The following is a 16,929-nucleotide window of genomic DNA, read 5'->3' on the forward strand; positions in this document are numbered from 1 at the left end:
TTTTTTTTTTTGTTGTTTGTTTGTCTGTTTGTTTTTTGAGGGCATCCTTTTTTGTATGAAACAGTCCATAAGAAATAGTGACAGAGTTCTGCAAGTGCAATTTAGAAAACCTGTGGAAAATTGATTTACACATTGAAATCTTTCTTAATTAGCTCGTTTAGTGCTTGCCTTAGGGGCGTTGGGAGCATTTCCTATCTATGTACATACTGATGGTAAGTATTTCAAAATTCCGTTTGGTTCAAATCACTCCGGGATGAAAGAAAACAAATTATTGAGAAGGCGAGAAAGCCCAAAAGCAGGCTCCTTTTCCTATGTGACATGACAGCCGTGTAAGTTCTGATTTCAACACTTTTAAATTTTTTTTTTTTTTGTCCATTTCTGAGAGTAAAAAGAAAGTCCTTCTGAATCCTGTAACACATCACATGTCTTTGTTTTGATGTGAGATGTGTAAAAATGGAAAAATAGAAAACTCTTCGATTTCTTAAGATGCTATACAGAAGTTTTTCTTGTCCGTACCACTTGAATTTTACCTAAAGACAAATAGTGCCAGCAATTCTTATACAAAGTATTTGAAACAATCTCTTTTAACATGTTAACATTTTGCAGAAACTCTCTACATTTTCCAATCATAACAAACTTAATTGGAAACAATTCCACTTTATAAATCCAAGGGAAAGTATGTGGAATCTATTGAGTTTGTAAAGAGAAGTTGATTTTCAGTTTCATTTACTTCTTGATTTGTCAGCTTGCAGCTATTTCCTTTATACTAAAATTATTCTGTATTTTCATGTAAATAGATGGACTTTTGTCTATCTGCTTCCAAGTCTAAAGGAATGTTTGCCAGTAGCTTTATACCACCTATAGGAAAAACTGTTTTATGCTAAGATTTCTTATCTGTGCAATTCCAGTTACAGCTGATTTCATGGATTATTACCTACTTTAGTGGCAGTGTAAAAACACTCAAGTACTCTCCTTACACTGAAATATTTTAGATGATCTTTTCAAATACAATGCTTAGTTTAAATATTGTGGTTTAATACTCTTATTCTATTTGTGATTAACATTGCGGATTCCTTTCCCACATCTCACATAGAAATAGGCATACATGGAATGTGGTTCCCTATGAAACAGTTTCATATGTATCCTCCACTCTAAAGCCCTCATTTACCAGTTATTTATCTCCCCTGCTTTGTGTACAGTGAACTATGGGATTACTAAAGTGGAAGGACAGCCTCTTCACACAGACCTGAACAGGCCCTTGGACAGCTGTAACAACCTGAGGATGTCTCCTGTGAAGGGAATACAGGAGAAGGGGGAACTGGACGAACTGGGCGATAAGTGTGACAGCAATGTCTCCAGCAGTAAAAAGAGGAGACACAGAACAACTTTCACCAGTTTGCAGCTGGAGGAACTGGAGAAAGTCTTCCAGAAAACGCATTACCCTGATGTCTATGTGAGGGAGCAGCTAGCTCTGAGGACAGAGCTCACTGAGGCCAGAGTCCAGGTAGGAACCAAACTTAAGCGTTTCCTTGACAATTTGTACATTGCAAGAACTGAGGAATGACACTCTTTGGGATTGCACAAAAGCCCACAAAGCTAACAGAAATTGATTATTGATTATTCTGCTTTATTTCCTTCTAGATATAAAGAGCGGTGTTGCAGTGCTAAAATATTGCTGTTATTATTACATATTTTTTAATAGTTTTTGTTGCTGTTTTGGCAACTTGCTTAAAATACAACAGAGCAAATCAATATGAAAGCGCTTTTGATATCTGGTAGTCATGCTTAAATGTCAGAATTCCAGGCACCAAAGGCATGAAGTGTTAATGTGTAAAGATCCCATTAAAGAAATACATTTTAAGTAGTTCAGACTACTGATGATACAAAACTTGACCATAGAGGATTCTGCATGTGTTGTGGCATGAAAAACACAAATCTAAAGAGCACTCAAATTTCTTGTTTATATCCAAAGAGTAAGCAAAGGAATTGCTCATATTTATAAATGTCTGTGTGTGTAAGTTGTATGTGAGTATGCATGATGCATATGTACCACAAGGACGTAATACCCTCAACTCTGTAGCACATTTCAAATTAGGAAATTTGGAAAGTATGTTTGCTTGCTTTTAAACTTGCATATCCAATGGATAATGTTATTCTAATTTTTGGAAAAAATGTATTTTTGGCAACTCAGAGCAGTATCTGAATATCTTAACTGCATATGAAATTGATTCATTCAGCATGTGCACATACACTAATCCAAAGAATATTTGTGACTTCGGATGTATAACGGTGAGAAAAGAAGCTAAATGTCCAGGAAATGCATCACCTTCCCTATTGAGATCTTCCCTTCAGAAAAGCATGTGAATTGCATTTTGCAAGTTTACACAGATTTTAGAGATACTTTCTGTTCAGTTAATACTCAGCATCTCAATTCAGGGAATAGCAGTCCTGTAGATTCTTGCAGACTGGGATTGATTTTTTCAACTTAATGGCTTGAATATGATAACAACTTCACAACTTGTAATGAAACACATACTCTCGCATTCATATAGAGAAATAGACGTCAACACACATGCATACAACTGAAATTAAACCAGGATCACTTTCAGAAATGAACTCCACTAATTAATTTTATAAAGAAGTGCTCTTTTCATGTCTGTTAAACCAGATGGCATCTTCACTGTTGTCATCTGAAAGTAGTCTAAAATCATGTGCCTGTTATACCAATATGATATCAGTGATGCCAATAGAACTCAGCTGGGTGGTTTTTAACTCTTCAGGTTCTGTGCAATTCCTCCCCTCCAAATCTGGGTTAGTATTCTAAGTACAACTTGTATTCATTAGGATTTACTTGTGACTTAAAAAAAAAAAAAGTTGCTACAGTGTTAAATTGTTGTTCTTACAATTGCATAATTCTGGAATCATGAGAACTACTCCAAGAATAAATTAAGAGACAGAACAGGGAGGGGAGAATGGAGTAAAATTTGTCAATTCGTTTTTTCTCTCACTTTGTTCTTTAAGAATCTTCATATGGTAATATAAATTAACAGACAGAACAGGGAGGGTAGAATGGAGTAAAATTTGTCAATTCGTTTTTTCTCTCACTTTGTTCTTTAGAATCTTCATATGGTAAAAGTATTAGAAATAAGAGAGTAAATATGAAAATGTATATGTCTGCACCAGACTTTCACAGACTATCTATTTTCTTTATAAACATTTTTCCCTTAAAGAATAAGTGATCTTTGCATTTCTTATATGCTAAATATGAAAGGAAATGGTGATCATTTTTATTCAGAGTAGCGACAGTATTCCATCACAAGATTAAGCAATTTAAAAAGCCTTACATTAGAGGAAAGCCTGTGGCAACTCAAGAATAACAAGCAGCAGATTTTTACATTGCTTTGTGGAGGCAAATGGTTACTTTATCTCTGCCAAGAGTCAGTTTCTAGTAAAGCGATGTAAACAGAAAGATTTTTGGGGACTGTCAAAGGAAAAAAATGTGTGCTTTTTTTTCTCCTTCAGCAACGATAAATTCAAGCAAATTGTTTGATTTAGTTTAGCAGAATGATCAGCTGGATACACTGCCCACATTTCCCTTCACTGCCATTTCATCAAGATCCAGTTTAATATTTGTCCTGCATACATGCAGAGAGAGCCAACCTGAACTTAATTTATCTAAGTTGTTCTCTTTCCTGCTGCATGGCAGTGAAGTAATTGGCACCCATTTTAAGGAGATTGTCAAGGTCTTTTTTCAATGAAAGAGCCTCATTACTAAATTCCCTTAGTGTGTTCTTGGTGCCTCCTGTGGAGACAAGAGAATTCTTTTTTCCTTTACTTTTCCTTTTGCTGAGCCTCGGGCAAAATAAATAATACAGATTTACCAGAAAAGCCCTTAGGAATATACACTCAGTAGTTACATGCATGGGCCTTGCTTTGATTGCTGCATTTTAAAAGATTGTACATACTAAATTTCCAACAAATTCTTGAGAATGAAAATGAGAAAAATTATGCTCTGGTTGCATGAAAGGAAAGTTGAGTTCTCCAAAGATTGAGTAAAAAAAAATTAATTACAAAACACTGCTACCATCAAAGACCAGAAAACAACCCTCAAAAATGGGATTCACAGTCACTTTTTATAAAAGTATTAGTGTAAATATCTATTCAGATAGGTTCACCATTCATTTAGGAGGAAAGCTAGCAAATGGCATTGTTTCCATTAAAAAAAAAAGCCCACGGCATTCTGTTAATGGCATGACTTCTTAAGAAGAGTCAAAACGAATTTGCTGAGCAATAAAGACTTAGATAATTTTACTTTTATAAAGGGACAGTTACTTTTCTTAGCAGTCATTTCAGTTAAACAAGACAAGTCTTACTCAGCCCAAAGCAAACTGTCTTAAAGAAGAAAAATTTGAATGTCAGCCAACAGTGAAAGCATATATACAATAGATTTTGAGATAACATGACACTCAGAATATCATATAACTTTTCAAAGGCTATTTAAGTATAAAGAAGGCAGCCCTAAGCTGAGGCATTGATTCACAACTAAATTATTTTGTAATCTAAGTGTCATTTTCTTTGTCTTCTATTATCAGAAACAAAGATTCTTCCTAACACAAGTATGAAAATACCATAACATAAACTATGGTCTGATGATTTTTTTATCATCTTCCTTCACTGACAGCTATGATCCTTCCTTATAGAAAGTGGGATGGATAGTCTTGGTGCTAGCTTTTCCTGTCTTTTCATTAATGCAATTAATGAAGACTGTATATACCTCCAAGGGATAGAGCACGGGTTAACATGTTGAGTGAGTGGTCACTTGAAGTTAAGATAAAGTCTCTTCACAATGTGACTTGCTGCTACCTGGAGATTTTGTACTGAAGAACTGTCAAAATTAGCACTGCCTGACTAGCTGATTATTCCTCTTTTTTTTCTTTTTTTTTTTTTTTTTTTTTTTTTTTTTTTTTTGGACAGTTGAAAGGAAGCAATATATACTCTTCAAATATCCAGAAATAACTACACTTGCAGTTGAGTATATGAGTAAATCTTGACTATTTTTCTTCTTTACTGTAGGTTTGGTTCCAGAATAGGAGAGCAAAATGGAGGAAAAGAGAACGCTATGGGCAGATCCAGCAAGCTAAGAGCCATTTTGCTGCCACTTATGATATATCTGTTCTTCCAAGGACTGACAGCTATCCTCAGGTATGCTGAAGACCAAATGATACTTTGGTTCTCCACTTGCTGTAGGCCTGTATCTTAATGGAGGATGCATGAAGACTTTCAAGTGTTTATCTTCTTGTTTTCTTTAGACAAGTTGCCAAGGGCTGCATTGCGAACAACAGTTCCAACATCTAATATGTGTAAATAACTCCTAAAATACGTGTACTTTTAAATGAATGATCTTAGGAGCTGCATTTTCACATAAGTTATGTACTAAAAATAGTTGGCTATATGTTTGTAGAGCTAATTACATTCTGCACATAATGTTATGTGGGGATCTGAATAACCTCTAGGTCCATACACAGATTCAGATAAATTATGGACTCGCTGAGATTGAAAGGAATGGACTAGAATTTCACTTCTGGGATTTTTATATTCTAAGGTATACCTGTCTTAAAAACTCTGCTCATGTATGCTTTGGTAAGATGAACCGTAAAGTATATTATCATTAGGCAGTTTCATTCTGATGCTTTAAACATGCATAATTTCCTTATGGACCTCAATAGGCAGTTGAATACAATTAGGCTTCTGCTAGCATTAAATATTTTTATGGACATGAATAATCAGAACTGAATCCATACAGCTTCAAGATGGAGACAGGAAGACAATAAAGCTATCTGGAGCAATAGTAGTTTGTTTCATTTCTTCACCGTTTTTCTTTTCTTGCTTTGCCTCACTCTATGTCATTATTTTCCTGCTTTTTTTTTTTTTTCATAACACTGAATACTTTTGTACTGAAGCCATTGCTTGTCATGTCTTTTGCTTCCCACACTGTTTTCAAAAAGAAAAGGCTCCAAAGAAAGTGTCCCTCTGCCAAAGTTGTTTCATGACGGTATCTTGATGCTCGTCTATTTCATCAGGTAAAAGAATCTCTGGCTAGACTTAGGAATACACTCATATTCAAAAAAATTATTGGCTATGTCTACATAGGTTTGCTTTGATCATGATCTGCCTTTGCTGAATCAGCTTAGCTTAGGACTAGAGAACTTGGGTTCATTTCTCATCTATCTTACTCCAACTGCTTTACCTTTCAGAAGGCTGTTACTAAGTTCAGTGTTAGGGACAGAGCTAGTCTGTGTTCCAGCAGCTCAGAATATAGGCAATACCATTTCAAACTGTTTGATATGCATCATTCTGTGCATTAACATTCTATAGTGTAACAGTGTATTTGTCCAAATTACATCAGAAAACATTGTATGATACTTGGGATTGTTCAGCCTGGAGAAGATGAGTCTTGGAGTAGATTTTATAGAAGCCTTTAAGAGTTTGAAGGGAGGATGCAAATAAGACAGTGACAGGCTCTGTCTGAAAACTGGTGCCCAGTGCCCGGACAAGAGGTAACGAGCACAAATTGGAACACAGAACTCTGAAAATCAGGAAACACCTACATACTGTGTGGGTTACAGAGCACTGGTACAGACTGTCCAGAAATGCTGTGGAGTCTCTTCCTTGGAGATCTTCAGAAGCTGCCCGGACATGGTCCTAAGCAATCTGCTTTTTGTGTTCTTCCTTGGGCAGGGTTTGGACCAGGTGACATCCACCCTTCCCACCTTGACTATTCTTGTGATTTTGTGATTGATACCACTATTCTGTGATACACTGTGTGTTAAAGTAGGAGGGTTCAAGATTTGTCTGATTTATCTGAGTCCCAGGGAAGTGAGTGCAGAAAAAAACACCAAACAATCAATAACTTGAATCACACCTAGGCAGATGCACAGGTAGTCATAGATCTCAAGGTGCTCAAGTATCTTTTGAAGAACTTTCTGGCTACTCTTCACAGCAGGTGAAGTGTGACACAAGGAATAGTGCTTACACTTTGGGCTTTCTATTTCTGACTCATTTTTCTAGACTGAATTGGTTCTATCTAGACTAATCTAGTACTTTTAGGGGGACATCATTTACAAATTTTCACAACAGTCAAGTTTTTTAGTATAAACTAATGGAATAACTATGTCATTTGCAAGTACTTAAAATTGTTTAAATTTTTTAAAGGGAACACTTTTGAATTATAGGAAACTCCTACTAACTTAGATCTAAATCCTATGGAAAAGTCGATTTTGTGTTTTCATGTTGTAAAGATATGAGATTAAGAAATAGATATCAAGGAAGTTATCACATAAAAGACAATATAAGTTCACATTCTTGCTAGCCTAGTGGTGATTCTTCAGTTTCATACTCTTAAATCCTCACGATCAGTAGAACCATACATGTATCACATGCATAGAGTTTATTTCCAGTGAGAATACTTACAAAAATGAAAATCCATATTAAAAACACAATGACCACTAACATCCTTACATTCAAATCTCTAGAATTAGATGTTCGTTTATAAGTGTCTCATTCACAGAAAATATATGTTTGATATATGATTTGCCTTTAAACTCATTAATCTATTTTATAGTTCAGGGAGAAAGAGATGTTTAAAACTGTGATCTGCATGTTTGGTCTTAGTATTGTATCATAGAATCACAGAATGGCTTGGATTGAAAGGGATCTTAAAGTCTATTCAGTTACAATCCCCCTGCCATGGGCAAGATTGCCACCCACTAGATCAGGTTGCCCAGGGTCCCATCCAAACCTGGCCTTGAATGTCTCCAGGGATGGGGCATTCTCAGCTTCTTTGGGCACCTGTTCCAGTGCCTCACCATCTTCTGAGTAAAGAATTTCTTCGAAGTATCTAACCTAAATTTGCCTTCTCTTAAAGACATTCCTCCTTGCCCTATCACTATTAGAATACGCAAGAAGTCATTCCCCCTCCTGCTTATGACTCCCTCAGGTACTGGAAGGCTGCAGTGAGGTCTCCCTGAGCCTTCTTTTCTCTAAGCTAACCAAGCCTATCTCTCTCAACTTTTCCTCATAAGACAGATGTTTCAAGCCCTTTGGTCATCTTCATGGCTGTCCTCTGGACTCACTCCAAAAGCTCTTTCTTGTACTGGGACTCCAGGTCTGGACACAATATTCCAAATGGAGCCTTACAAAAGCAGAGTAGAAGAGGTCAATAACCTCCCTCTCCCTGTTGGCCCGGGCAGCTAGCTGTTTTAGGCAGATCAAGATACAGTTGATCTTTGAGACTGTAAGAGCACACTGCTGGCTCATGTTCAGCTTTTTGTCCATCAGGACCTTTAATGTCCTCTCCACAGGGTTGCTCTCAATAAGGTCTTCTCCAATGAGTTCTTCCTATCTGGGATTGCCCTGACCAAGTGCAACACTTGGTCTTACTGCAACGCTTGGCCTTATTGAACCTCATTAGGTTCATGTGGATTCACTTTTAAAGGATGCCTGGTCCACTGGATGGCATTCCTTCCTTCTGTTGCATCAACTGCTCCACTCAGCTTGATCATCATCATTATACACTGATTTTCTAGGAAATTCCATTAATTCAGTACTTGGAGAAATCTCATGAGTGTAAAAACTAATACAAGAAATTAAATCAAATATTTTGCTGTTGTTGTTGTTGATATTTTGTTTTGTGTACAAGTGCTGTTACTGTGACAATGACATCACTAAAGACTAGACAGGTTTTCCTGTACTTTCAGATAACTATATTTCCCTGGAGATCATGGAACACAAATCACTTTAGCTTGATTATGAATGAGATACTTACTGACATGTGGCAGAAAAAACAGGAATAAATGTGAACTTCTGATGTGCATTATATGAATGTGAAGTCTGATGATTTTTGCTTTGAGTCCCATCATGGATATATTCCCAAGATGGACATACCACTTGCATTCAATCATAAATATTACCCTATATTGCAGGCAATGAAGAGTGTGGAGATCCCTGCTTAATCTTTTTGCTAATTATCTTAATCACATACAAATTAAAAACATGATGCTGCTATGCGTGACTGTATAAACCTGAAAGGCTTTCCTGTAAGGAATAAAAGCTTTTCAATTTATTTCAGAAATCAGTGTCTCAGAATCTTCTATAATCCAATTTAATTTTGCTATTACATTAAAGATCTTTATCTCTGAAATAGTAATAGCCTTTTTTTTTTTTTCTAGATGATAATTTTTTTACTTTGCTAATTCAACTGACCTTGAATTATTTTTCTAGGATGTGGAATTTAGCTGCTGTTTATTGTGCAAAACTTGTTGCTTGGCTGTCAAGAAGTTAAATATTTCCTAATCTATCCAAATTCTGCACACATATATAATCTCTAATAGGCAACATCCTAATAAAGGGTGAATGAGTGCAGTATCACTCCACAAATTCGCTGGCTTCATTAACAAGTGATACTTGGTTCAGTGGTTCAGTCTGCTGGATACAGTATCTAGTGCTATTTAAAATGTCTTGGGATATCTTTGACACTATTATGGTGCTGACAAACAAGGCTTATGAGAAGCACACACCATACAGAGGAAGAAGTTGGTGGTGAGAAAACTCTAGACATTCATGCATAGGGAATTTAATCAAAAGGACTTTTATGACAGAGATGGTTCCTTTTAAAGTTGATAAAAATCTGGTCAGTGAAATTGTCTCTTCCTAAAGTAGATAGAAAGTAAGTAAGATGATCTCTAGAAGTGTGTTTTTCTCTCAGTTGCATAGCTCAACTTTATTTAATAAATATTTATTTAATAAACAGTTGAATTGAATTGTGTCATTGAAAAGCAGACATATTTTCCATTCCATCTAGTCTATTCCCACACTGTGCATCTTTTCCTCTTTCTAGTTCTGTGAGTCCAGTTCAGTTCTCATTACTCTTCAAAGCCCTTCTGAAATGTTTTTTCCTGTCACACTGTTATACTTTTCTTCCTACTATAATGTACTTGTTTATCATTTTTACTTGAAAATGCAGGCAAGATTTGGACAGGACTTAACTTACTTTAATGAAAAATCCATTGTGGTGCAGGTGGGAATCTGAAGAGAAGGCAAAAATATTTTTAAGATATAAGAACTGAAGAGATTCAGGAAATAGGGTATAGAAAGAGGGAGAATGCTGAAATCTCAAAAATAGAAGAGGCGATGTTAAACTTTATATTCCATCCATGAAACTGATAAATCAGTTAAGTATGTTAAAGGACATGGCATCACATGATTTGTTTAGGCAATAGAAGAGCATAGAAGTGGTGTCAGTATACATGTGTTATATGCTAAGTCCTTGGATCACCATTATAGTTCTGCTCTAGCCTTAGTACATATGGTTAATTCTCATTAGCAATAATCAAAATTACATGCTCCAATTAAATTTTTCATATGGCAAGTATTAGACACCACATGTTATATGACTCAAGAATTCTTTTAACTGTAGTAGACATACAAATGACAGTTAATCACAATAGTTCATTAAAGCTATGGGTACACTGATTAAGTAGGAGTAGATATGGTAGACATATATGAGCTAGCTTCAAAGAAGCTTTATCATATACTCATGCTATCTGTCTGTGACAGCATGAAACTCAGGCTGGGCCACCACCTGGGCAGTATGTTGCTTGCCACAGATTTGCTGAGTAGTTGCATTGCTGTGGCTGATCTTCCAAAAGAGTAAAACTTATCATCTTTTTGGGTGGTGTCTATTCCACACAGTGCAGTTTTTTCATTAATTTTTTACTTTATTATTGATTCTAAAATGTCACTGTTTGTGGTGAGACTTCTTGGAGTCTCAATGTTTTCTTACATTATTTTTTTTTTCTATGAACATGTGTTACTATAACTCAGTGAACAGGTTCTGGAGGTAAATTACAAGACAAATAGTTTTGTCTTTGAGGTAGGAACTTATTTTTAATGATATTTTTCAAGCATAAGGTATTTTCCTTAACTGTATTGCAGACGTGAAGTGTAATTAATTCTTATTGTATCTGTCCCTGAGACTGCAGGGGGAGAAGTTATGGTTAATCTACAAAACTTGATGTTTTTTCAAATTCTGCATTATTTTGCATCTTGGCAAACTGACTAATCATGGAGTAAAATGGATTTTATACCAAAATTTTATTTAGTTCACAATATGTAAGATCTACATGTGGGCTGAATAGGCCTATCTTGTATTTTAGAGCTGTAACACTAAGTCTTTGGCTTCCAAGCCAACTTGCATTTTATGTACGTATTTGAAAATGATGCATTGCAGCTGTCATATGTGCCTGTACCCAATAGAGTGCAGCTGATCTTCAGAAGCTCACCAGAACCAATATCTGCTCTAGTACAGTAAGAATAATAGACTACACCATGAAGTATTCTGATAGATCTAAAGGAAAAATACTGTGAGAGCAGTAAAACCTTGGAACTAGTTGAGCATAGTCGTTATTGAATTTGAATACCTAGAGGTATTCAAAACTTGACTCAATAGAGCTTGAGTAACCTGATAGAAATTCAGAGTTAGCTGCGGCCAGATATTTGGAGAAATAATAATTTTCTGCTTAAATTCTTCTATGAATCAATGATTTTGCAAACTTAGCAAGCACAGGCTTCTCTACCCATACTTTTGATGTTCCTGAAAGGGCCTCAGGAAAAATATTGTGGTGATAAATGGAAGGTGGCCAAATTATTTGCGCTGATGGACTAGGAACAGCCTACAGATTATACACTGTAAACTAGTTGTTTTAAGCAGTTTAACAGCAATTGTATTTTAATTTGTTTTATCTGCTTAAGGCAGCCACTTGTGCAAGCCCAGGTTGCACATTTTCTTGCAGTGCAAGGGTTGTTGCTTCACATGAAGAAAGGAGTGACATATTGTTTGCAATTCAGTCTTTCAACAATTGTATGTTTTTTATAGTTAGGTTAGTGCTTAACTGCTCAGTTAGTGTCACTTTGTCCCCCTTGCAATGTAAAGGAACACTGTAAAAATAAAGACAATTTGTCTAACTACTCTAATAACTACAAATTATATTTATTATAATAGAATTACATAGTATGTATTGCATAATATAATAAGTTCATATCTAAATATCTTAAAGGAGATTTGTTTATTCATGTGGAGCTCTAAAACACTTATCACTCAAAAGGAAGAAGCATGTGCTTGTATTTGTGTGTCTCTGGTCTGGATAGGCCTCTAGCTCCAATAAAAGAAAAAAAAACTTTAAAGTGCTTCAAAACTGAATAAAAGATAGCAAACCTCAGAAATTTTGGAAAAATGAGTTTACACAATTTCCCAAGGTCTGATACAAGAAGTCTGAATCTCTAGGAATCTGGTATTTTTACTGAAAAAAATAAAAGCAGACCAAAAAGGATGACCTATTACCTCAGCTTATTTTCTTCTACATTGTCAAGCAGAAGGTCATAGGTTTAGGAAGTAACATCATAATCATGTTAACAGCCATAACTCTGCAGTTATATTCTTGTCACAGCTATGCAATTCTATTTTTCTTTTCCCCTATTGGGAGGGTGTGCGCGCGCGCGTGTGTGTATAAAATATACAGTAGGTAAATATATTGAAGGGATCTGGTAATTTCATGGTAACCACAAGAGCAAAGCTCAAGCTATTTGTGATGTTAACAGAAACCAGAGATGGACTGCATGTATGGGCTCATTCACAGTCTCTGAATTGCCTTTTATATAGTTCATGGATCACACAAGAGCTTAAGAGGAAAAATATTTTCTTTAAATTCATGTACATAATGTCCCTTTTCCTTCCAACATACCAGAAGAAGGCCTGATAATTTTGACTTATTGTAAAACATTACTGCATTTTTTTTAATACAGGAATATCTTATGCACTAGATTTCCCTGTAAGAAATTTATGTGTGTAAATCCTTGCTGAGAAATTAACATCTAGTATCAAAAGGGAAGTCATTCAACAAACTAAATGAGCAGAAATTAGATATGACTAAAATATACTTCTGAAAGACATAACTGTCTCTTGAAAGAAGATGTAAAGCTCTTCTAGCATCTTAAAGCAATTCTGAAGTTCAGTTTACTAATTTGAATTCCTTCCTCTCATGAAGACACCTAGGGTGATACTTTGAAAATTTTAGCAATGAATAGCTTGTTCAAGTGCTTCTTTAACAAAACATTTATTTATTCTAAAATTTGTGGCTGAATACTTTTCTCATTTACACCTGTGCAATCACACTGAAGTTAAATTGGAAGAGATTGTCCAGGATAAAAATATCAGAAAAAAGAGTGGTGCTAAACATAATTTACTGAAAATCAAACTAATAGAAAAATAGAAGGAAAGAGTGTTTTTTTGATACTTCCAGACCACATAGGTTACTGGACACTTTCAAACTGGACCATTGGATCTTTTGAAGTCTTCCCATAATGACCATATTAAAGGCAAATTTGTATATGCTCCTATTTAAACATATATATATTTATTTATTTTTGGAAAACTATTCCCATAATTACATCTGTGCAGTCTGACCATCTGTAGCATTTAGTATGGGGTTTCTTAAAAAGAAATATGTGTAGGTCAAATAAATGAGACTTTGTCCCACACAGAGAGATGAGGAGCTTCCTCAGAATTAGCTCCCATATTAGAAACTACATGGATGCATTTGTCTATCTCTAGGCAAATTCATCCTGTTGAGAATTCTTTGAGATTAACAATTTGGCCTGGAAACACCATCAAAAAGAATGGTGTTATGTTTGCATCTGCATGAAATATCATTTGTTTCCTGGATTTTTTTAAACTGCCTTGACTGTTTTCCAAATTAGTAGAGAAATAACAACAAAACCAACTGGAGTGAAATAGCATGGATATGGGAATGTTCTCGTTCTCTAGGAACAAAGGGAAATAATCTTAATTTGTTTTTATTTGCTGCTGCAATTAATGCACATGTAGTCATGAAAAACAAACAAACAAACAAACAAACAAACAAACTGCAATTAAAAGATTTTACTATTCCTATATAAAAGAAAGGCAAGACTGTAGAGATGGCAGAGTTTCTGGTTTTCTGAGTTCATGATAGAAACAGAATGTGTGCAGTTTGCACTTTCAAGAAAAGGAAAAGATATTCTCTGGATTTTATAGGTTGTCAACTGCTATCTTCTTTACTACTCTTTATGTACTCATCGCATGCTGTGTGGCTCCAAAATCTCTCCTTCAAAATAAGTTTGCAAGCAATAATAAGCAGCAAGTCCTGAATGACTTTTCAGTTGCCATAAACTTAAAAATCATACTTACCAACTCTTTCAGGGTCCTTTATTTCCTTACTGTCAGAATCAAAATTCTCAGATTCTGCAAAGGATCTGAATAACCTTCCGGGCAAAAGGATACTCAGTAATCTCTGAATACTGAGCTATAAGAGAGACACTGGTGCCTTCAGGATTATTGTGTATGATTGAATGCAGCAAACTTTATTAACCAAGGCAATGGTTCAAATGGGTCTTACTAAGATACATACTTGAATCCCCCAATTAAAACATTTGTTCCATGAGGACTACATTTTTTTTCTGATTATAAGTGAAAACAGACTCAGGCGTAGGGTAATAAGGAAGCTGAAAATCAAGTCAAACGGTGGAGGGTCTCTCATGAGCTGATGTTTGAGAAGAATTTATAAACTGCTGAAAATAGGAGGTGAGGATGAGAACTGTTTTGTCCAGCTCAGAGCAGAGAAAGATAAGGGGAGGCTTCACAGTGGCCTACAGCTCCTCTGTGACAGCAACAAGACCTGAGGCAGTGGCATGGAACTGCATCAGGGAAGGGTCAGGTTGGGTGTTAGGAAAAAGCCCTTCTCTGAAGGATAGTGGGCATAGAACAGGATCCCCACGGCAGTGGTCACAGCTCCAAAATGCTGGAGTTCAAGGAGTATTTGTACAACGCTCTTAGACATAGGGTTTGGTTTTGGGTGGTTCTGTGTGGATCCAGAGGTTGAACTCAATGATCCTTGTGGATCCATCCAACTTGAGATATTCTATGATTCTATGAAGAGCTCTGAAACTCTCACTAGAGTCTCTTTCCTCCTGTAGATAGCAAGAAGTCCACAGGAAGGAGGAAAAATCCTTGATCAGCTCCCTCAGGCACCTTATTCACTTCATTACCTCTCAGCAGATCACCTAAGATATGCAGAAGATGCCTGAGGTGTGCCCAAATAGTTGTGTGTATGTGTCTGTGTGGAAAGGTAATCTGCATTCAAGTGAGGGGGTGTGCCAATGTGCATATGCCTGTATGTGTAAACAGGGAGACTGAGAAGACCAAGAGTTTGGGAACCAAGGATTTGCTACCATGCCTTTTCCCTACTTTTCTGCAGGAAACCAAGATAGAGAAGTTACTGGTTCTTTTCTACTGCCAGAATTACCAGAGTCCAAATTAGTTTGTCAGCTCCTATAGCATCTGCTAATACAACTGTTCAACATATAACTTATAAAATAAGACTGTAATTATCTAATCCTTTCTATCTGCAGTATATCTCAACTAGATGAGTTCAGTGAGCCATAATTTATCTTTAACTTGGTGGTGGTTTGGGGGATATGTGCTGTTGCAAAGTATTAGGATAATGGGAAAAAGAGTGCTGAGTTGGAAGATTTTTTCACTGTCTGTGACTCTCATTATTCTTTACTTCTACTGGTCTCAAATCTGATAGTAAAAAAAAAAAAATCAGCTACAAGCATAACTTACATTCATTAAAGCCCAAATTCATTTGCAACATGAAAATAAAATTAAGTGTGAAGGGGGAATTCACTTTATGGTGCTAACCAAAGAGTAATTGCAAAATATGTTAATCTAGTAATAAATATGTGAAAAAATACCTATGTGTAGTGTCTATTCATAGATGATAGAAGAAGGCGTGAAGCTCAGAATGAAGTTTTAAGTGCCTGCCGAATATAGAAAACATTACACATCAAAGCTTAAATATATGGTTACTCCAGATCTTCAGCAGACCTCACTGGTAACCACAAAGTTTGTCTCCTAGTCTGTCACGCAATGTTTTCCAGGGACATACAACACAATTTGTTCAGTCTGCAAGCTGAAAAAGAAACACCCTCAAGTGTAATTTCATATTAAAAAAAAACAAGCACAAAAATAATTTTTTATCTTAAAACTATCTTTGAAAGAACTTCAGGAAAAACTCTTGGATGTATTATCAACCATGTCTGTATTTTATGGATTAATTCATAGGTTTCTTAGGATTTTATTTGGTAAATATTTCTGAGGAGAAACTAATTATGGATGTATCAAGTGAAATCAAGTAGTGCAGAAAACAAAAGATGAAATATCTATATTTAATGTTATTCATTTTATGTGTTCCAGATTCAGAACAATCTGTGGGCGGGGAATACGGCTAGTGGTTCTGTGGTTACTTCCTGCATGATACCACGAGATACTTCCTCCTGTATGACACCTTATTCCCATTCACCCCGGACAGATTCTGGCTACACAGGCTTTTCAAACCACCAGAATCAGTTCAGCCATGTGCCCCTCAATAATTTTTTCACTGACTCTTTACTTTCTGGGGCAACCAATGGACATGCTTTTGAAACCAAGCCGGAATTTGAAAGGAGATCTTCCAGCATTGCAGTTCTACGGATGAAAGCCAAAGAGCATGCTGCCAATATTTCCTGGGCTATGTAATATAGCTGTACCCTTTCTTCATATCCTTTTTTAAATAGTAAACTGAAAGCATTTTTATTTTCCATATTTAAAGGACACAACAATAAGCCGCTGTGTGTGGAATGCTAAAGATCACAATATACGTGACATCTGCTTACAAAAATGCAATATCATATTTAACAATAAAACTTAAGAGTAAACCATATAGATTTACCATGCATCAAGTTCAACAAGCCCTCTTTGTTTTGGTTTTCATATAGAAACATGTTTTGTTGTACAAG

The 16,929-nt window shown here is 35.8% G+C and overlaps 1 protein-coding gene across 1 annotated transcript in view; it reads left to right on the forward strand.

Moving 5' to 3' along the window:
• The window catches only part of ALX1 (ALX homeobox 1), an 18,492-nt gene extending 1,823 nt beyond the window's left edge, over nucleotides 1-16,669 (forward strand). Inside the window, exons 2-4 of the mRNA XM_042816217.1 lie at nucleotides 1,200-1,504; nucleotides 5,074-5,202; nucleotides 16,349-16,669. Coding sequence (XP_042672151.1) covers nucleotides 1,200-1,504; nucleotides 5,074-5,202; nucleotides 16,349-16,669 — 755 coding nt within the window. The remainder of the gene's footprint in view (nucleotides 1-1,199; nucleotides 1,505-5,073; nucleotides 5,203-16,348) is intronic.
• Nucleotides 16,670-16,929: the final 260 nt, after the last annotated feature.

This window comes from Centrocercus urophasianus, unplaced genomic scaffold (assembly GCF_019232065.1).
Source record: "Centrocercus urophasianus isolate 14NV4802_14NV808 unplaced genomic scaffold, USGS_Curo_1.0 seq_15, whole genome shotgun sequence".
Lineage (NCBI taxonomy): Eukaryota > Metazoa > Chordata > Aves > Galliformes > Phasianidae > Centrocercus > Centrocercus urophasianus.